Source organism: Mytilus galloprovincialis, chromosome 7 (genome assembly GCF_965363235.1).
Source record: "Mytilus galloprovincialis chromosome 7, xbMytGall1.hap1.1, whole genome shotgun sequence".
Classification (NCBI taxonomy): domain Eukaryota; kingdom Metazoa; phylum Mollusca; class Bivalvia; order Mytilida; family Mytilidae; genus Mytilus; species Mytilus galloprovincialis.
Window position 1 is genome coordinate 7,919,346 of NC_134844.1, and position 23,082 is coordinate 7,942,427.

Here is a 23,082-nt window from a genome sequence, read left to right on the forward strand (position 1 = left end):
CTTTCTTATTAACAGTCATACCTTTATAGCAGAGAAAAAATAACCGTGATGTACTTTTAGTGAGATATTAATTTCTGTAATACTAAGTTATCATTTTCTAATAAAAGCTATAACCTTTGAAAGGGTTACATGTCATTTCCTGAAATAGTGAACAATCTTTTTAAGCGACAGTTAATAACCTTAAAAACAGCAAACAAAATCAAATATGTGAGAAGAAATTAGACAATATTGAATTTCTGGGAGGTATAAAATGATGGAAGTTATTATACTTAAATAAGAGTGCACATGCTGAAATGCCTAACCTTCTTTACTAACCATTGATATTATGTTGATAGTCCTAAATATAAAGCTCACTATTAAATGACTCTAAATGACTTAAATGTTCTCTGTACTTCTTTAATCTAAATCCACCAAGTTACAAACTGCCAGGCACACATGTACAGCTAGCTAACAGTCCTTCCATACAACAAATATAGTTGACCTATTCCTTATAGTTTAAGAAAAAAAACCCCAAAAAACCCACAAAAACTAAACAATGAGAAATGAACTGGAAAATGAGGTCAAGGTCAAATAAAGCCTACGAGACTTATCTGTACATCATATAATATTTCCATACACCAAATACAGTTGACCTATTGCATAGAGTATAAGAAAAAAAAAATACCAAAACTCAAATCTACACTTTGACCACTGAACCATGAAAATGAGGTCAAGGTTAGATGACACCTGCCAACTGAACATGTACACCCTACAATCCTTCCATACACCAAATATACTAAACCTATTGCTTATAGTATCAGAGATATAGACTTGACAACCAAAAAAAAAACCTTGTTTACTTACCCATGAAATAAGGTCGAGGTCAAGTGAAAATTGTTTGATGGGCATTAGGACCTTGCAAGGTAAGCACATACAGAACATAGGTAACCTATTTCTCTTAATAATTAATATATATGCAAACTGCTTCGCCTGTTAACTTGCCTCCATTGTGTGATCCTTGATCAATAGGTCATGACCAGGTCAACTAGCATATATACAGAGTCAATTTCTGTAGTAATCTGTATACATAATATTGTTACATGTAAATCTAACCATTTATTAAATATTATTATTAATTTACTGAACAATCTCCCTGCTTCTTCAGTAAAACTAACACTACAGGGGTGCCCTGCCAAATACTGTAGACATGGTATTCATTATAACAGCAATAGTGCAATAAATCAGATTTTAGATAAAAAAAAAAAAAGAGAGAAATTAACATTACAAAAAATCTGAACTTTTATTCAAGTAATAACTGAACCATGAAAATGAGGTCAAGGACAATGGACAAGTGACAGACTGCAACTATGTAACATAAGGCATCTATATACAAAGTATAACATCCAGGTCTTCCAACTTCTAAAATATAATGCTTTTAAGAAGTAAGTTAATGTCGCCGTTGCTGCTGGATCACTATCCTTATGTCAAGCTTTTTGCAACAAAAGTCATGGGCTCGACAAAATAATGATATAAGTATAAAAATTGACATAAAGGTTTTCTCTGAATTCAGTGTGCACAAAATTAGATTATTCTTCAGACGCTAATTCTGAGTCTTGAAAAAGCCTATTTCAAATTTTAAAACATTCAATAAAGGTCTAACAAGTTATTGATGTTGAAATACTGTAATTCCAAACTTCTGCAGTGTGCCTTTTTAAACTATCAAATAGTAACTGTTATGTCCTTGTATTGAGATATCCATTTCTATAACAATAAGTTTGTCATTTTCTAATAAAAGTTATAACCTTTGAAAGGGGTAGTGTCTGTGACTTCCTGAAATAGTGAAGAACTGTTTTATGCAAAATATATCAACCTTTAAAAGGGTATTGTTCCTTTAATAAAACAGCAGTCAAAATCAAATATGTGAGAAGAAATCAGACAATATTGAATTTCTTGGAGATATAAAATGACGGAGTTATAATACATAATGAAAATTCATTAAAGGGTTTCACGGGACCTGCTGAGGTGTCGTTGCCTGTGATTCCTGCTATCTGTGTTTAATATAAAGTCCATTTATCAGAACAATAGACAAATATCACAACATTACATTTCTCTTCAGATTAATCTATTTCTAGATCTTGAAAAAGCCTATTTTTAACATTGAAAGATGGTCTAACAAAGTTTAAGTGATGACTAAAAAAAGTAATCGAAATTTTATGCTGGCATTACAGAGGACAACTTTTTTAATCATAAAAAAAGCTTTTGTCCAAGTTTGATAAAATTTGATGAAGGTTTGCCACAGTTTTTGATGTCTTATAATTTAAACCACTGACGCCAAACTTTAGGATCTTGCTTCAGCAACAAAATATTGCACACTCAGCAAAAATCACTAAAAAGTAGAAATAGCACTAGGTCTAAGGTCACATGATGCCTGCTTTAAAACATTGATGTATAAAACTTGTAATTCTATAACATATGGTACAGGTATAGGTTACTAACGAGGTACTAATTACCTGTACCATTTCGTTATAGTCAATATCTACTTTATTATTTTTTTGGTTTCACAATTTCCTGTATAGATAATTGCTTCAATCTCTCTCTCTCTCTCTCTCTCTCTCTCTCTCTCTCTCTCTCTCTCTCTATATATATCTCTCTCTCTCTCTCTATATATATATATATATATATATATATATAAAAAAAGTAATCGAAATTTTATGCTGGCATTACAGAGGACAACTTTTTTAATCATAAAAAAAGCTTTTGTCCAAGTTTGATAAAATTTGATGAAGGTTTGCCACAGTTTTTGATGTCTTATAATTTAAACCACTGACGCCAAACTTTAGGATCTTGCTTCAGCAACAAAATATTGCACACTCAGCAAAAATCACTAAAAAGTAGAAATAGCACTAGGTCTAAGGTCACATGATGCCTGCTTTAAAACATTGATGTATAAAACAATATATATATATATATAAATAGTCCATACAATTTTATCAAGAATTTTGCTCTTCATTTAATATCCAACTTTTTTTAGCCATGAAAACAGGGAAGAAGTTAATACAGATAGAACATTAGTTATAGACAGGACAAAACCTACTTCATACCATTTTTTTCAATAAATATTTGTATATTGCCCCAAACAGTTTTATAAATCTTTTTTTTTAAACAGAAGTGAATGAATTATAGTCAGACATGCACTACAGTTATACACACTATAGGTCTATAAATAAAATACTTCCTCAATACATCTTATTTTACTTTTTTCTTTACTTTTTCCATATCAATTATAATTGAATTAGGTAAAAATGTAAGATATGCACAAGGAGACATTTGGAAGGGTAATTTGTTAAAGATGTACATACTTCTTAACATGTAAGAACAAACAAATACATGATGAATTATAGTTATACCATTATCAATCTTCTATGTACTTAATATATCATATAATTTCTTTAATTTATCATGGAAGTAAAATGCGTCATAATAAAACTAAAGATTGAATTAAAATGTTTTTGTTGGGTTCGATGCACTGTTGTGTAATTTATATTTTCAATATTTTGTCCAATTCCAACAAAAACTGACAAATTTCTGATAGACCTGGCCCAAAATCCCCCTCCCTGCTTATGAAGAATGTCAGAATACCTTGATCAAACCCTCGATCTCCCTACTAAAATGGCATGCCCTAAATTACATCTACAAAAAATGAACTCCGTAAAAATTTGTTGAGATTAGTAACAGAAATCCAGGGATAAAATAATCGTAACAACCAATTTTTTAGTTTTTTTTTTCTTTGAATGAGATTGACAGGCATTATATAGGAAGCCTCCATCAGTTTGAAACTGACAACTTCACTCTGGTCATTAGTTATGAGTTATGGCCCTTCTTTGATTGATGAGATTAGACTCAGAACTTGGTATGGTTAGGTTTTTCATTTCAATAATTCACAGTTCATAAACTGTAATTAAAAGTCTCACTAATCCCCATAAATTAACGGAAGTTTTGACTGAATGGAATGTAAATATTGGCGATTATTATATGACATTATAATTTTTGGACTATTGCCAAAAGCCATTTCAAGTAAAAAAGCTATTTAGCTTTTGTCAAGCTGTAAATGTTTTCAATGCTGTCTTCATAAAAAAAGTTACAATTCTAAGTGTTTACTACCAAATCTAAAAGTAACTACCATCAAAATGAAATACAGTGTTACTGTGTATACATCAAAGAGAAGGAGACATTAGCAAAACCACACACTAATATCTGAAAGACAACCATGCAACATTCTGTACATGCCTGTCCCAAATCAGGAGCCTGTAGTTCAGTGGTTGTCATTTGTTGCTGTGTAAAATATTGTTTTGTACATAAATTAGGCCCTTAGTGTTCTCTTTTGAATTGATTTAATTACATTTGTCATTTCTGGGTCTTTTTCTTACTCTAAAAAAAGAAATGTAGTAGTACTAATTCTTAACTTAGGAACTTAAAAGCACTAGATCTTATTGTTAGCAAAACAATCAGGTCAAAATGTACCAGAGTGCATGAATTAAAAGCTGAACCAAATATTTTGAACTGAAAAGGCTTGATACTCAAAATTTAATTTTCAATTCTTTCATAACTCATTTACATGCAAAATGAGAAAAAGTTTTCTGATCTACTATTATGAGGAGTATAGCCAGTGTCCATCATTGATAGTAAGAGAAGAAAATAACCTACCTGAATTAAGATGCCCTAACCAATCCTTTCTATCTGCTTTAAGAATGACGTTAAATCAGTCAAAAACCTCTTAATATATAACTAAACTGACAAAATTTATAAACAGTTAACATTAGTGTAGAAATCTGAAACAACAAATGGCATATTTCCACCGAGAATTAAGATACAGAATGCATTAAGAATATGTCACAGTTTAATTTCTATGTCTCCTTTCAAGTATATTACATCAAGTGTATGAATATGTTCGACAGTCAATCTGAATGCCTAATCTCCTTTTCAATTTCTAAGCTTCGTCTTCTCTATGATGTGTAGGGTTTAATTATAATGGGCCAACTAATGAAAAAGTAATGAAATTATCTTAATTGTCATTTTCTCAATGCGAATCAAGGAAATAAAAAATATAAAGGAAATTAAGGCAACACGGAATTCGTGTGGTAATTTTAAGACAGATTCTTTATTGGATACAACCAATACTAATGAAGAAAGGTGCTTTTGGCTGGCAAGATTTAATTTAAAGTTTGTAGAGATGAGGACGGGGTCATTACGGCATCCTCGGCAATCAAGACATATTTTTCTCGATGGTTACTCTAGTCATAACCTGTGTGGTTTGTTACGGTGAGCTTATTAGAGGAGATCATGGAAGACAATTAATATTTCTTACGGTGAGCTTATTAGAGGAGATCATGGAAGAAAATTAATATTTCAGTGTAATTGGTGGTTGATTGAGTAGCTTATAAAGGCACAATCATTGGCAATCTGAGATAATCTGATAGCAGTAACACACTTTGATTATTTCAATCAACGATGATCGCTTTCAATTCACTATTTTCTAACATAATATAACAAACTAGCTGGTACTGAAAGGAGAAAAGGGGGAGGGCAAGGAATAATGGCAGAGGAGAAGCAGCAATCAAGTTAAAAAATGTGAGATTTTCAGATTACAGAAGTTTATGTAACAGGAACAAAATATCCAAGTTTTACAAAAATATACACTATTAACTAGAAATTTTTCATGAACAAACAAATAAAGGTAATATAAAAATTAATTTCGTAATAAAAAAAACACAAACAATAACAAGAGGACATTCAAAACACATGACACATGGCAAAAATATAAAGCCAATATGATGAAAGGCAAACAATTACTCCTGTAACAAAACAATTAGAAAATTAAACAATGATTGATTTATTGGTGTTTAATGCCACCATCAACACTTAATTGTGCTATTTTGTGGCCATCAATTTTTATTGCAGGAGATTAGGCTAGAGTCTCCAGAAAAATATAAATTAGTCTGATAATGTACTTTTAAGGGCATTTTTTTTTTATTGTTTTTTAAATCTAAATATAGTTTGAACTACATTTTTACAACCTTTAAAAAACACAGTTGGCATGAAAATTCATTAATTTGTACTTTTTTACAAGTGATTAGTTTACAAGCTTGTAATACATAATGGTGTGAAAAAAACATAGAACAACAAAACAAGATTCCCATTATTCATAAAATAACATTAAAGTTCAAAAATAAATAAAAAAACAAGATTTGGTCAAGACACAATTGCTATCATAAATCATATTCCAAAACTTTGTAAAATTATGTATTCAACATATGCACCACTGTAACAATACTGTAATTTTTTCTCCAAATTTGATCAAATTAGGTATTCAACATGTGTATGTTTCTCTCTATAAAATAATCTTGTTATACTGTGACAATAATTACCCATGCTACAGTATCAATCTTAATTGATTAATGAAAAAATTTGTCACATTACGTTCCTCCACAAAAATTATGAAGTAATACATGATCAGAATACACCATTCTCATCACTCACGGTAAAAACATTCATTTGTCAAAATATTTAACAAGCATAAAAGTCTTAAATGACTGCTTTCACAAAAAGAACAAACATTTTATTGACACAGAAGACAAATTTTGTGGGAAAATTAATGTTCCGCATTGATGTTTTCAATAGAGAAATAAAGTAGAAATTTCATAGTCATTTTACCCTTGTAATTTAACAAAAAAGAAAAATGTATTACAAAATTTTGACTTATTAGCCCTATGCTCAGTTAATGTTCCTCAGCAAACAAATGGGTGATTCTTTATTTGATTAGGGAAGCTTTTGGGTAATTAGTATTATCCGTCTGAAGTTGAGCATCTATGTAATGAGCCATGTTAATGTCCCACCAATCACACCAGATTTATAGAGAGGTGAAAAATTGTTTTCTTTGAGCCTCCACTGAAAGAAAGATATTTGTCTGTAAACTGATGTAAGTTTCTCATGAAACTGAACAATGATCTTATTCTAATCCATGAATTTCAATTACTGAAGCAAAGTTTTGACATCCATTTAAGATGCAAGTAATTTCTCATAGACTTGAAGAGAAAAATGATTTGTTTCTTCCTTGATATCATCAGGCCAAAACCAAGTTAATTATAGGTTTTAAGTCTTATAACTTCTTAATTCTAACTATAATCAAATTCTAGTAAAATCATTTATTCAGCTACAAAGTGAACTTAAGACACATTGAAACAATATATCAACTTTAAGAAGAAAAATCTTACTTTTAATGACTTATATTATGGATAGAAATCAGCTGACTATAGATCATACAGCGAGGTCTCAAAAGCATCAGTATGAGATCTAAATGAAAGTTACATTTAAATTGCATTTATATAAGCCATAACTAATAACATACCTCCCCCCCCCCCCCAAAAAAAAAAAAAAAAAAAAAGATTGCCAAGCAAAACATAATTCCTTGGGTATATTAGAGAATCTCCTGTCATAATTCTTCATAAGAGAGGTTAAAGATACCAAAAGTCAAACAAACTGATAGAGGTTAAAGATACCAAAAGTCATACAAACTGATAGAGGTTAATGATACCAAAAGTCAAACAAACTGATAGAGGTTAAAGATACCCAAAGTCATACAAACTGATAGAGGTTAAAGATACCCAAAGTCATACAAACTGATAGAGGTTAATGATACCAAAAGTCATACAAACTGATAGAGGTTAATGATACCAAAAGTCAAACAAACTGATAGAGGTTAATGATACCAAAAGTCATACAAACTGATAGAGGTTAAAGATACCAAAAGTCAAACAAACTGATAGAGGTTAAAGATACCAAAAGTCATACAAACTGATAGAGGTTAAAGATACCAAAAGTCAAACAAACTGATAGAGGTTAAAGATACCCAAAGTCAAACAAACTGATAGAGGTTAAAGATACCAAAAGTCATACAAACTGATAGAGGTTAAAGATACCAAAAGTCAAACAAACTGATAGAGGTTAAAGATACCAAAAAGATACCAAAAGTCAAACAAACTGATAGAGGTTAAAGATACCAAAAGTCATACAAACTGATAGAGGTTAATGATACCAAAAGTCAAACAAACTGATAGAGGTTAAAGATACCAAAAGTCATACAAACTGATAGAGGTTAATGATACCAAAAGTCAAACAAACTGATAGAGGTTAATGATACCAAAAGTCATACAAACTGATAGAGGTTAAAGATACCAAAAGTCAAACAAACTGATAGAGGTTAAAGATACCAAAAGTCATACAAACTGATAGAGGTTAAAGATACCAAAAGTCAAACAAACTGATAGAGGTTAAAGATACCCAAAGTCATACAAACTGATAGAGGTTAAAGATACCAAAAGTCAAACAAACTGATAGAGGTTAAAGATACCCAAAGTCATACAAACTGATAGAGGTTAAAGATACCAAAAGTCATACAAACTGATAGAGGTTAAAGATACCAAAAGTCAAACAAACTGATAGAGGTTAAAGATACCAAAAGTCATACAAACTGATAGAGGTTAAAGATACCAAAAGTCAAACAAACTGATAGAGGTCAAAAATACCAAAAGTCATACAAACTGATAGAGGTTAAAGATACCAAAAGTCAAACAAACTGATAGAGGTTAAAGATACCAAAAGTCAAACAAACTGATAGAGGTTAAAGATACCCAAAGTCATACAAACTGATAGAGGTTAAAGATACCAAAAGTCAAACAAACTGATAGAGGTTAAAGATACCCAAAGTCAAACAAACTGATAGAGGTTAAAGATACCAAAAGTCAAACAAACTGATAGAGGTTAAAGATACCAAAAGTCATACAAACTGATACAGGTTAAAGATACCCAAAGTCAAACAAACTGATAGAGGTTAAAGATACCAAAAGTCAAACAAACTGATAGAGGTTAAAGATACCAAAAGTCATACAAACTGATAGAGGTTAAAGATACCAAAAGTCATACAAACTGATACAGGTTAAAGATACCAAAAGTCATACAAACTGATAGAGGTTAAAGATACCAAAAGTCATACAAACTGATAGAGGTTAAAGATACCAAAAGTCATACAAACTGATACAGGTTAAAGATACCCAAAGTCATACAAACTGATAGAGGTTAAAGATACCAAAAGTCAAACAAACTGATAGAGGTTAAAGATACCCAAAGTCATACAAACTGATAGAGGTTAAAGATACCAAAAGTCAAACAAACTGATAGAGGTTAAAGATACCAAAAGTCAAACAAACTGATAGAGGTTAAAGATACCAAAAGTCATACAAACTGATAGAGGTTAAAGATACCAAAAGTCAAACAAACTGATAGAGGTTAAAGATACCCAAAGTCATACAAACTGATAGAGGATTAAGATACCAAAAGTCAAACAAACTGATAGAGGTTAAAGATACCAAAAGTCAAACAAACTGATAGAGGTTAAAGATACCAAAAGTCATACAAACTGATAGAGGTTAAAGATACCAAAAGTCAAACAAACTGATAGAGGTTAAAGATACCCAAAGTCATACAAACTGATAGAGGTTAAAGATACCAAAAGTCAAACAAACTGATAGAGGTTAAAGATACCCAAAGTCATACAAACTGATAGAGGTTAAAGATACCAAAAGTCATACAAACTGATAGAGGTTAATGATACCAAAAGTCAAACAAACTGATAGAGGTTAAAGATACCAAAAGTCAAACAAACTGATAGAGGTTAAAGATACCAAAAGTCAAACAAACTGATAGAGGTTAAAGATACCATGGCACAAAAAGAAAGACCAAAAGATAAACCACAGTAAAAAGAAAGACCAAAAGATAAACCACAGTAAAAAGAAAGACCAAAAGATAAACCACAGTAAAAAGAAAGACCAAAAGATAAACCACAGTAAAAAAAAGACAATCTAAAAAACTAAAGACAGAGCAATATGAACCCCCAGCATAAAACCACTAAAAACTTCAATCTCAGGTACTCTTGGAGGAGCAGATCCTGCTCCACAAGTGGTACAAATCAAATTGCTCATGCAAGTACAGATCCGGTGATAAGTCTTACACAGTACCACACATTCGGGGGAAAGAGAAAAGGGGTTACCAAGCTTCCTTGTCAGCAGCAACCCTCTATCAAGGAAGTCATGGAACGTCATCATCAACTGGGATATATATACTTCATATGCAACCCCTGCTAATATTGTTATTTATTTTCTATGGTTACATCTTCTGACATCAGACTCTTACTTCTCTTGAACTGAATCTTAATGTGTGTATTGTTATGCGTTTACTTTTCTACATTGGCAAAAGGTATAGGGGGAGGGTTGAGATCTCATTAACATGTTTAACCCCACCGCATTTGTGCGCCTGTCCCAAGTCAGGAGCCTCTGGCCTTTGTTAGTCTTGTATTATTTTTAATTTTAGTTTCTTGTGTACAATTTGGAGTTTAATATGGCGTTCATTATCACTGAACTAGTATATATATTTGTTTACGGGCCAGCTGTAGGACACCTCCCGCTCCGGGTGCAGGAATTTCTCGCTACATTGAAGACCTGTTGGTGACCTTCTGCTGTTGTCTGTTCTATGTTCGGGTTGTTGTCTCTTTGACACATTCCCCATTTCCATTCTCAATTTTATTACTTCATGCTTAAATGAAGGACCAAAATTACAAAAATAAACCAGACAACAAACTTGAAATGTGCTTCCATTCTCAATTTTATTCTTCATTACCCAAATTTTATATAAGTGCTTTGATTAACATATTTTTGTTTAAGATTCCTTATGAAATTAGTTAACTTCTGCCTTACAACCTTAGTGCCTTACACTAAAACACATTTAGATGAAATCAAAATAAATGATCTTTATCTTATGAAACAGTTGATGAGACGAGCTGTAAATTACAACAAAATGATAGATGCCCTTAAATTCTAATTTATTGGAAAAGTCTTATAACTGCCTGCTTTATCTTACAATCTTAAAGAAATATTGCAAAAATCTTCATCAGAGAATGTTTGTTCAAGAAATGAAGATGATAATTATCTTGTAAATTTGACAAATATAATCTGTGCCACTTCAAACATTCTTGTGACATTGATCAATCTGAGTTAACAAGGTCCTTGATTAAATAATCAAACCTCTTGTTTCTTCCTTTTTTGGCTAAGAAACTGATATATTGAAACTTAACATTGAACAAAATGCTTCAAATATAATTATAAAATTATGATTGATCAATTATTGTTGCTTAATTTCCAGTCGAAAATTTTTCATAAATAAATGTTGAGAACACATACATTTGACAGAAACCAACAACTAAAAGAAAAAGACATCAAGTCTTAAACAGTATGGAGTATAGATAAGTGTCTATACAATAGATAACTTCTAAATAGTTCATAGCAAGCTGTGAGGTTGATAAACAAAAAAATGACATTTCATTATATACTTCTCCAAATGATATAGAACATTAACTATGATGCAATGTATAAGACAATCACTTATGAGTTTCCTTTCTTGGGACAGACAGATGGTTAAACTAAAAGTCTCATCATCCCTTTCTGAGTGCTTATTTACAAAATAAAAAATATGTTACATATTATTTTTTTTTTAAATTATCTTATATTTTAAAACAAATTTAAGTCAACAACCAGGTGCTCGGCAAGGTGCAGCTTTATACGACCCCAGAGGTTGAACCCTGAACAGTTGGGGCAAGTATGGACACAACATTCAACCTTGATACAGCTCTGAATTTGGGTTGTGATCAAATTTTTGACATAATATTAGTTTTTGACACAAAACAAATGTCAAGATCTTACAAATCTATTGTGCAATATTGTGCAATTAAAGATTTCTTCTTCAAACTTGATTTGGAATTTGAGAAATTTGGAAAAAATAATTGAAAGCTACTTCCACCCCCTTTTTTTTGCAATTAGTCTAAAACCTGACATTTCTTTATACATAATTTACAAGTAGTGTTATCTGAACATGCCCAACATTGTATGTAAATGATTTTGAATTACCTCCCTTACACTGCTTTTAAATTGTTTAAATTGTCCATTGACCAGAAAAACCTAGTTTTTCCCCTTTTTTGGCCCTTTTGCCCCTTATTCCAAAATATTTTGAGCAATAACCCGCAAAGTCAATACTAACCATCCCTTCATGGTATGGAAACTTGTGGTATAATTTCATAGATATTCATACACTTTAACACAAGTTATTGTTTGAAAACTACAAAAATGCTTATTTTGGGCCCCCTTTTTGGCCCCTTTTTCCTAAACTATTGGTACCATAACCCCCATAATCAATCCCAACCTTCCTATAGTGGTATTGAACCTTCTGGTAAAAATTTATTGAGATCCATTCACTAAAACAAAAGTTATTGTCCGCAAACTAAATGTGTCTTTGACAATGACGACAACGCAGACGACAATTAACATGATACCATTATACCACGCAAAATTTTTTTAAAAACTGACCTTGCATAACTTGACAATATACTGTTTTTACTGTAAAACTTGTATTGTAACAGTGACTGATCTTCAGGTCAAGACAAAGCGATTTGTTTATGTTACAATGACATCATTTTAAAGTATCAAATTATCAACTTTTTTTACAATTAATGTGACCTTCATTATCTCCAATTTTATATCTTACTTTTATGAGTTATTAAATTATCTATCATAAAAATACATATTTGAGTGCAATTCAATACATTTCTATCCACAGTATCTCTCATCATTAGAAGATTTCACAACATGATAAAACTGATCATTTCTTTAATAATTTATAACTATACAGAACTGATAGATGTTTTAATCTTTGAATTTTCTATTTTCTTGAACATTTCATTTTTAAATTATTCATACATAGAATTCAAATGCTAACAATTTTGTAAATATTTTTGTGTTATTAATAATATATATGCAGATATGTTCTATCTTAAATCTTCTTTCTGTTAAAAAAAATGACATGTCAAACTGAGGGAGATAACTCCAATTACTTACAAGAAATTACAAAATTATCTCCCCTTATCAAAAGGTTTCTTTTCATTGGATTTGATTTCACACATATACTGAAAATAAATAATGCCAGTCAACGTACTTCTAATTCCTTCATTTTGGTACAAGTATTAATACAAGCTCAAATTTATTTATTTATTAGTTCTTTTACTGGTGGACTGTCAGATCCAGAGGGTTGGTTCGAGTAAAAGTAAACTCCAGAGCAGGGTCAAACTGTAATGTTATTCCAAAGCCTTGTAGAGTTAAAACTATTATTACTTTAGCATAACAGTACAAACTTTCAGGAACTGTAGTTTTATTTCAGAGCAGGGTCAAACTATAATGTTACTGGTCAGTCAGCTCCCTATGGTGTGAACGTATTTACTAAATTCCAAAGCAGGGTCAGTCAGCTCCCTATCATGTGTGAACATATTTACTTATCGTCTTTTATAGGTTTATACAGGAAGAACCTGGATTATCATATTGAAAACATTTTTTTTTACTCAAATCATTACAGGTCCCACCTAGAGGTTCTTTCATCACAAATAACCTTTACAAGGTTACTGACCAACTTTTGAATAGTCACTTGCTCTATTTTAAGAGTTAGAGTAAATAATGTTTGGTAAAGAGAGATGACCTTAGAAAAGAAAGACAAGGTTGACATCTCATGTCCTTTATTGATATTAATAAAACAAGGAGAAAATACAGAGGAGTGGCCTATAGTGTCCTTTATCTGGAAGCTAGTAGATACAGAGTGGCCTATAGTGTCCTTTGATGACTCTATTGTAGAGCTGGAAGCTAGAGAAATCTATAAATAAGGTTTATAACAGGAGTTAGAGGTTTTCATCTGTAGATTGACCTCATCAGCACATGCACTTTAATCTTTTATTTTACAAAAAAGGGAAAGAGTATTTATCTGAAGATTGACCTCAGCATCACCTGAACTTTAACCTTTTGTTCAGTTTTACAAAAGGACGGAACAGGTTATTCATCTGAAGATTAAACCTGATTATCTGTGATGATTTTATCTAACCAAACATTTGGTTGTATAATGTACTGACTTTTAGCACCAACAGGTTTGTGTAATATTTCAGTTTTGCTACCCACTATAATATTTCTATATTTTATATTCATTTTCATTTTGAAAGTAATATACGTAATGGATGCCTGACAGATTCATCACATTAAATGGTGTTTCACAAACTTCAGGACGGTGTTATACCCTTAATTGGCTTCTATAATTGAAGTGACTGAGCTAGCCTCCGCATCCAATTATTGGTTAGATATACCATGAGCTGTAATCCTAACCTTCTCTGCTCTTTTTCAATTAGATATTAGACCATTTTAATCATTCACATGGTAGCACATGAAACGATGGCCATAGCCTTTTGCAATATATAAAATTACATATTTGTTTTGGTGCTTTCTTAAGACGATGAAAGTTAAAAGAATTGATTAACGTACAGACTGATGAGCTCTATTGTCAAGGTGGCGCTGAGGGGTGTTAATAGACAGATGGGGGTCGTGATAAGGGGCAGGCAACTCTAGCTAATCAATGTTATCTAAAACAATTGTCAGATTCTTCATTCTAAAACAATCAATCAGAATTGTGTTTGTCAATATACCTTCCTATTAACTCGTTCCAATTATCAAAATTTCCCATTGAAAAAGAAATACAAAAGAAAATAGCTAATTGAGGGATCAAACCCTCATCACATCATCAAGAGTAGGATAATTTTCTCTAAATTAGTTCCGTTCATCAAAAAGATAAATCTATGGACCAGGACTTGTTTTCTTCCATTTCTTAACTAGATATTGACAATTTCATCAAGTGTTAAGTTTTCCTAATACATTTTACATATCGTATTTGTTCTGAAAGCTAACTTAGGGAATTGTTATTATTGAATAATATCGCTTGGTTAAAAGGTGATGCATACTGAATATAAATATAGCAATTTTTTTTTTTATAAATTAGCAATCGCATATTATACTGTAGTAAAACGTTACAGTCAAATATTTTTACAGTAAAAAATATGACAAATTAAATTTTTTCACCCAAATTGGTTTATCAAATAAATATGCACTTTTAATAAAGCAATTCCAACTAGTGAAAAAGGCATCATTATTTTTAGACTGTATATTACAGGACTTATTTGATTATACTGACACTATTATTATCTGCTGGAACCATATTCTGTAGATTTATGTTGATTTCTGCTTGACCTCCAGAATAACCTTAGAGTATAGAAGCTCTTTAATGTTAACATGTAATTGTTAACACAGGACCTTTTATAGCTGATTATGCAGTATGAGGTTTGCTCATTGTTGAAGGCCATGAAACCTTTGTTACATTCTATGTTATTTGGTTTCTGGTGGAGAGTTGTGTCATTGACAACTTTTCCCCATCTTTTGAGTTGCCAGTGTTACATGTCCATTCCAGAGCACTTCTAGGTCAGTTTTGTGACCTTTGATGTGACCTTTGGTGATGGTCTTTTATTAAATACAGGAAGAATTGATTAGATCTCTAGATTTCTTATTGAAATTTGTTTATCTACTTCTGTCGTATTTGGTCACACCTAGAGGTTCTGTCATCACAGTTAACCTTTACCAGATTAATGACCATTACTTTTGAATAGTCACTTGATAAAGCAAATGATATGTCTGGTAAAAGATAAAAAAGGCTGACCAGAATGATGTCCTTTACTGATAATTATATATAGATGAAAAATAACAACTTAAATTTTGCATTTACACTTGTTTCTATATGAAACTTTCCGAAGCAATCTCAATGGAAAACTTAAATTACCACATCTCCTTTATTTTTATGTTCAAAGCTAGAACAATTATAGAACTTCTGCAATGCCTAAACTATTCGAATCATTATGAACTTAAATAATTTGTCAGCTATATACACATCCATAAATTTTACAACTTGTTTCCAAAAATAAAAAATCTGCTAAATCAATATATGTTTTTTCATGATGTATTTTCTATTCAAAAATTATTCTCTTGAGAAATCAGATTAACTATTGGTACAGATTAACATTGTATCTATATAAACACAAGCAGTTCAAACACGATCATATGATAGGCCACATGACTCCCTCAAGCAATCATAATGTTTCTGGCTATTTGTGTTGGTAGGTAACTGTCACATTAAGACTAGAGGTAAATCACACACCACCTTGCATTTATTTATTTTACATTTTTGGCAAGTAAGTTACAATAACTGTCCCAAAATTGTGAAAAAGGTCCATTCCTTTATCTGTGACGAAGGTCCTATTTGTTACTAAATCCATGTGAAGCGAAATATATTTCTGCATTCACATCCAACATCTAATTGTATGATTTGGACAAAACAAACTGGATGTGATCAAGTTCTTTTCAATTTTTAAAGTGAAATTGTTCAAAATACATGAAAGTGAATGAAAATTAAAAAAGGATAAAAATTTATTACATTGTCCAGTCTTTGTGAAAAAGGTTTTTGGAAGCTAGAAAAAAATACTAGTGTTATCATGAGACCTGCAATAATGAAAACATGAAATGAAGAACGGACAGACAGAGTGATAGACAGAAAACAAGATGGAGAACAGAATACTATTACACAATCATTGTTGATTGGCATATAAAAACTAGAGCATTAACTTTCTTCATCTAAAATGTCAGAATTAAAATATTTTCACATCCCTATAATAACTTTTGGAACATCAAAAACACATTACAGATGCCCAAACTGTATTGTTTTTGCCTAAAAAGATTACAGCAAGTTCTTTGTATAAAGTTAAAACACCCTGATGATCTACAATTGTCACTGGGAAGCTTTGAAAGGCTAACTACAGTCTGCTGTGATGGTAATTATAGCGGGAAATAACATTTAAATGATTTAAAGAATTAAATCACAGAAAATTACAATTCTACGGAACCCTTTTCGTTGTAATTACATATGGTAAATAAATTTACAATTGTTTTTATCAGGGAAAATTAATCTATCAGTAAATTGATTTCTCTTGTTCTTTATAATAATATTAAGTATGTAACGGGACTATAGGGTGTTTTCCTAATTCTAGTAATATGCTTTGTGATCAGCACACATAAGTGGAAAGTCAAATTTGTTGAAATGATAACTGTATTTTATTAACATCAATCTCTACGATAGCTGTCAAGTTTAACAACTTGTAAAGCTGTTTTCTTCCCCATAAGTATCAAACAATTTTCATTTTTCAATTAAGTTTATTTTCACCACTTATGACATTAAGACCAAACACATACAAACATTCAGGTGTTATAATCAAATATAAATCCATATATGGTCTTCGAATTGAATAATTTAGCCCTAAGAAACAACACTAATAACATAGACAGATATAGCCATCCCAAAAACCTTTGGTAGTCTTTTTAAATTAATTCATAACTTTCTGGACAGTTTATGTCCTATGCATGTTAACTATATTTACTGTTACTGCACTCCAGATTTTATTTGTTTATAGCGTTTTAGGGGTAGTATATCTAATGACCCATACCCTTGTGATGGCACATCTCTATTCATTTGTGTACGCTCTCAAAAGTTAGCATAACAGACAATATTTGTTTCTTTTCAGAAGAACCAATCTTTAAATTATTGATATTTTTCACAGAACTTAATTTGCTCATGTTTGAAGTTTGTGTACATTGTGTGACATATATATGCTTCTAAATGGTTCTAGGGAATTAGTAACACTACACTAAACATAGAATGTAGTTTCTAAATCATCAACACTGCACCCTGCACATTTCTAAATTATCAACACTGCACCCTGCACATTTCTAAATTATCAACACTGCACCCTGCACATTTCTAAATTATCAACACTGCACCCTGCACATTTCTAAATCATCAACACTGCACCCTGTACAGCATTTAGTATCTAAATTACAAAACAATTTAGTAGATTGCTAACACTACCTATTCAGCCTTCTCATTATACCAGAAAGGATTGGATCTTAAAGTTAACTCATCGACTGTTTAAAGCTATGAATACTTAATTACAAACCAGAATGAAAAATATTTACCAAAGGAAGAAGTTTATAAAACAAAATGACTCCTAGTTGGAGATATCCATTTCAATCAAAGCTAATTTAATAAGATAGACTTAAGGCTGGAAAAGGCAATCTCTCCTAATAAAGGAACGAGCTGACTTCTAATACATTCCTTTATTTAAACCAATGATATATGTATCAGCAGCAATCGTAATGCAGAGAAAGTTAGCAGTTTAACGGCGTAATGATGCCGATTTCATTATAGGTCTGTCACTTCTTATATGTTTAGTCAACTTATTTAAAACCTAAACCAGAGCCAAATCACACGACGCTTTCTTTAATAATTACTGCCCCTGTCAATGGATGGACGTTAGATTTCTGACGTTTGAATGACCTTCGTAATGGGTGAAGTGAAATAAATCAAACGTTTTTGTTTTTCTAAAACACAGGAACATTTACATATTAATGTAATTGTCCATTTTTTCTGTGAGAATTCCATATTGTCCGTTTATCCCTCCGACATGATTCAGACTAAACCTTCCATTTCCTAACATTGTTAATATGCATCCAAAAATCACAAACGCATTTTATCAGTTGATATGTGGTATTTACAATACGTCAGTGAGACAATTAGTTCTACTCAAATAGGAAATTAACAAACATTTCTGCTATCTCCCCAATCCTGAAAATCTCCCACAAATGAAGAAATTTACACTGAAATTAGAATGTTACCACCTTTTGATACCAACCTTAATATTATGGAATGGATTTTGATCTGTGTCTGATACATAGATATCAAGATGCCTGTTAAGGTTATAGGTCAACATTTCACATTTGCAATTAAAAAACCAATCTAGAAAATGGTAACAGATTAATCCCTCTCTCTTATTTAACTTCAAATAAAAAAAGAGAAAGGTAAAGTGATTGTATTGACCAGACAATTTGTTCAACAAAGTAAATAATGAGGTTATATCAAGACAGACTGAAAAGATTTAGAATCGGTAGTTGGTTCAACACTTAAAAAAAAAAGATGTGGTACAGTTTGTTTGAACAGAGAGAAAGGGAGTGAAATAGAAGAAAAGAGAATGAAGACAATTTTAGCTTTCAAGCAATTAAGAGCCAGAATGTCCACATACATTTACTCAGGTTCAAGCTGAGATTTGAAAACATTATAAAGGCGTGCAAACTATTTCTTTAATCTAGAAAAAAAATTTAATTGAGAACATAACATTATGTTTATAAGCCTAAAAAAAACTATTACTAAGGCTCAGTTGGAACAGCCTTTGGCTGTTTTATGATCTCTGACACATTCCTCATTTCCATTCTCAATTTTATATGTGTAAAATGTCTGTAACATACAAACGATAAGCTGATCAATGATATTACTCTCATGTTTTATGTTTGACCTTGATTTGTACCCTCTAAGTGGTCTAGATGGCTTTGCAAAATTTGAACAGCTTTAAAAATACCGTTTCCTCCAATCTTAATTAAGCAGATTACTAAATGTTTATAGAGAGAAAACAAATAGACCCTATTACAAACAGATTTAGCATAAAGAATTTATATAACTGCTTCAGTCATAGGTACATTATAAATGAACTTGGAATCTACGGAGTAAATAATACAAATCCTTAAATCATTGAAAACTTTACAGCACAACTCTGGTATTTCAGCATTCTTATTCTGTAATAACTTTACAAGTTAAGGTGGTACCTAACACTACAGGGAGATAACTCTGTAATAACTTTACAAGTTAAGGTGGTACCTAACACTACAGGGAGATAACTCTGTAATAACTTTACAAGTTAAGGTGGTACCTAACACTACAGGGAGATAACTCTGTAATAACTTTACAAGTTAAGGTGGTACCTAACACTACAGGGAGATAACTCTGTAATAACTTTACAAGTTAAGGTGGTACCTAACACTACAGGGAGATAACTCTGTAATAACTTTACAAGTTAAGGTGGTACCTAACACTACAGGGAGATAACTCTGTAATAACTTTACAAGTTAAGGTGGTACCTAACACTACAGGGAGATAACTCTGTAATAACTTTACAAGTTAAGGTGGTACCTAACACTACAGGGAGATAACTCTGTAATAACTTTACAAGTTGAGTCTGGTCACAATACTGTAAACCAAATAACTTTTGAGAGCAATTTATTTTTGTGACTTTGCGAGCAGAAAAAAAACACAAATATAAATTGTTGTGAAAATTGTAAAGTTGAATAAGTAAATTTGAAGAAATTAATTTGCTGCAGAGTGGACTAGTCAAAGAGCTTGATGCAGAATAAAGTAGCTGTGAAAATAAATTGGTTTACAATGTGTATTGCATTTGAAGGATATATATCTTTGTCACCTGTTGTTTCCATATAATATAGGCAGAAAAGTGGACAAAGTCCTTGTTTTGGTATGGAAAACCACAGAAATTAATCAAGTTTTAGAAAATTCAAGGTGATAGTTTGTAATAACTTTTTCAATAAGCTGCAGTTAAATGCACTGATATAAGTAGTTGTTCTAGACAATAAAGTGTCCCTAAATATCAAATGACTCTACCCCAAATCTAATTGAATACCAGCTTTCTTTCATGCAAAGGAACATTGTGTTCAAGTTTCATAAGGATCAGTCTAATATTGGCTTATGGAGAGAAAAAATCTGCACATTGGCCAATGCTGACAACACATCTCTATTATATGACTATGACCACCAAATTGTGATGGTCCTTCTGAAGAAGGTGCTCACTGAATTGTTACAATTTACCTTAATATAATTCATCAACTAATCAATCACATATATATAAAGTTGAAAAACTTCATTTTCTTCATTAATTTAACAGTAATTTTAGCAGTATTTTACTGTCATTATATGTGAAAGAACATTGAGATGAAATTTCTCAATTAAACCATTCTGGAAGGATTTTCCATATTTTTCAATCTGAAAAGACTTAGGGTGTATTATGTACAAATGAAAAGTCTTTATTTAATTATGTTTCAGATGGAAACCTTCAAAGACCTTTTTGAATATATTTCATAAGTCAAAACTTAAATGCATTTACACAAACAAAAACTTAATAAAAAGTTCTGCCATTTCTCTATCTGTGAAATTACGTGTTTTTTTTCACTTGCCATTTTAATTATTATAATTAAATAATAAAGTAATTTTGAAAAAAAAACTTTGATAAAAAGGTTATAAGTTAAGAACAAACATGTTGAAATTTGATTCCCAACATATAAATGTTAAAAAAACTGAACCAACTTTCAAATATAATGTCATATAATACAAATATTTTTTTTTTATAAAAAGCTTAATCATTTAAAATTATAAAATAAATATGAACTTACCAGAATTATCTACCTGGAGCTCTGTTTCTGTCATCTCTCCTGAAATAACCAATCAAATTCACTCTTAAAAAAACTTTTCAAAAGTATGAACAATATTGTAGATAATCTGTCTATTGAATTACAATATCTTTCTCTAAGATTTACTGTCAAATACAAAGGAAGTTTCACTTTTCAAATATGCTGTATCTATTGAAGTCTATTTTCTCTTTGCTACATTTATAAAACATGCAGTATAAAATCAATAAAAAGTTTTGACAAGAAAGAGATGTATCACCTGCAATCGGCCTGTGGGCTGGGTTTGGTGATCAGTAATTAATCAGATGATTGGCTCTGTCAGGTAGAGGTGTGACAATAACGGTAGAATTCATGATCATATCAGAGATTTCTAACTTTTTATGAGGAAAATAAATTCATAAAATTATTGAAGCAATATACCGTTTGATAATTTTATAACTTTTCCATCACCTGTAACGATCATTATAATTTTTTCTTTAATTTCAACAATATCAAATTCTTCATTTGGAAAATTGTATGCTAATTTGAAACTTCAGTTTTTTTGCTATTAAAATACAAATGTATCAAAAACGAAAAATTCTGTGAAACCATATTTTTTGACGGATTCATTTTCTGCTTATTTTTTGCATGATTATTTTCCCCATTCAGTCCAAACTGCTAACCTGATTAAAGAGGTCGGGTGATGATTTTAACAAAAATAATTAATACGTTTTGTACTACCAGGTTTCAATCTGTGTTTTCAAACCATGTTAACCTTAATTATTAATGTTTAACCATCATAAATCATGTAACAAGAATTAAGTCTTCCTTGATATTTTACTATCTAAGTGTCTTAATATATAACTTTCTCTAATTCTTCTTAGATAATTTACCCAGCTGGTTGATTGTTCACAATTTAACAAAAATTTAATTATGACATTAAATTTTCTTGTTTTCCCCTGAATTTCAATTAATGAATTATGATGTCTAACATAAAAAGAACACATAATATCAGAGACTATATAAAAAGAAAGATAAAATTATAAAAAACAAAATTTCAACTCCTTGATGCAGTTAGTTGACTTTAGATGGAGAGTGATGTTTTTGTTAAAGGTTCTTTTTTAGTAATATAGCTCTTCAACAGTTTAAGTTTGCAATTATCTGTAGCTTTCAAATATTCAGCTTTGAGGGTTTTAGAAAAGTGCTTCATATGCATGGTATTTATAATGTGTTTTTTTAAATTTTTAGTTGGGTAAAATGGGTCCCAGGTTAGAAGAAAGTTATAAGTTGCTCGCAAACATGTATTTACCCTGCCTGTTTTAATTAATGCATTGCTGTATTTAACAAATTTAGAAAGGCAGAGTGGATTTACATTTTGTTCAGAAAATTTCATTATCTAAATCTGATTTGGAAATTTTAATTAAATTTTAATTATCATCAAATCTGATGTGGAAATTTCAATAGAGAAAATGCTGTTTTTAACTGACCAATCTAACTCCTAAAAAATATTCTTAGAACTTCACCCTAATCTGAAACAAGAGGCTCCAAATTGACCCCACTTAAACTTTTAAGAGAGGTGGCAATAATACTATTCCAGGTGTCCAGGGTTAAATCTTTGGAATAAAATAAATAGAAAAATCATGCTTCTATAAACCAGTACATGTGACATTATGTCTTTGTAAAGCTTCTATAAACCAGGACATGTGACATTATGTCTTTGTAAAGCTTCTATAAACCATGACATGTGACATTATGTCTT

General features: G+C 30.9%; 1 protein-coding gene across 6 annotated transcripts in view; it reads right to left on the reverse strand.

Moving 5' to 3' along the window:
* Positions 1–23,082, reverse strand: part of LOC143082236 (LIM domain only protein 3-like) — a 125,476-nt gene that overhangs the window by 47,121 nt on the left and 55,273 nt on the right. For all 6 annotated transcript variants that reach the window (XM_076257821.1, XM_076257822.1, XM_076257825.1 and 3 more), the window contains one exon: positions 21,330–21,368. In XM_076257821.1, the coding sequence (XP_076113936.1) occupies positions 21,330–21,368 (39 nt within the window). The remainder of the gene's footprint in view (positions 1–21,329; positions 21,369–23,082) is intronic.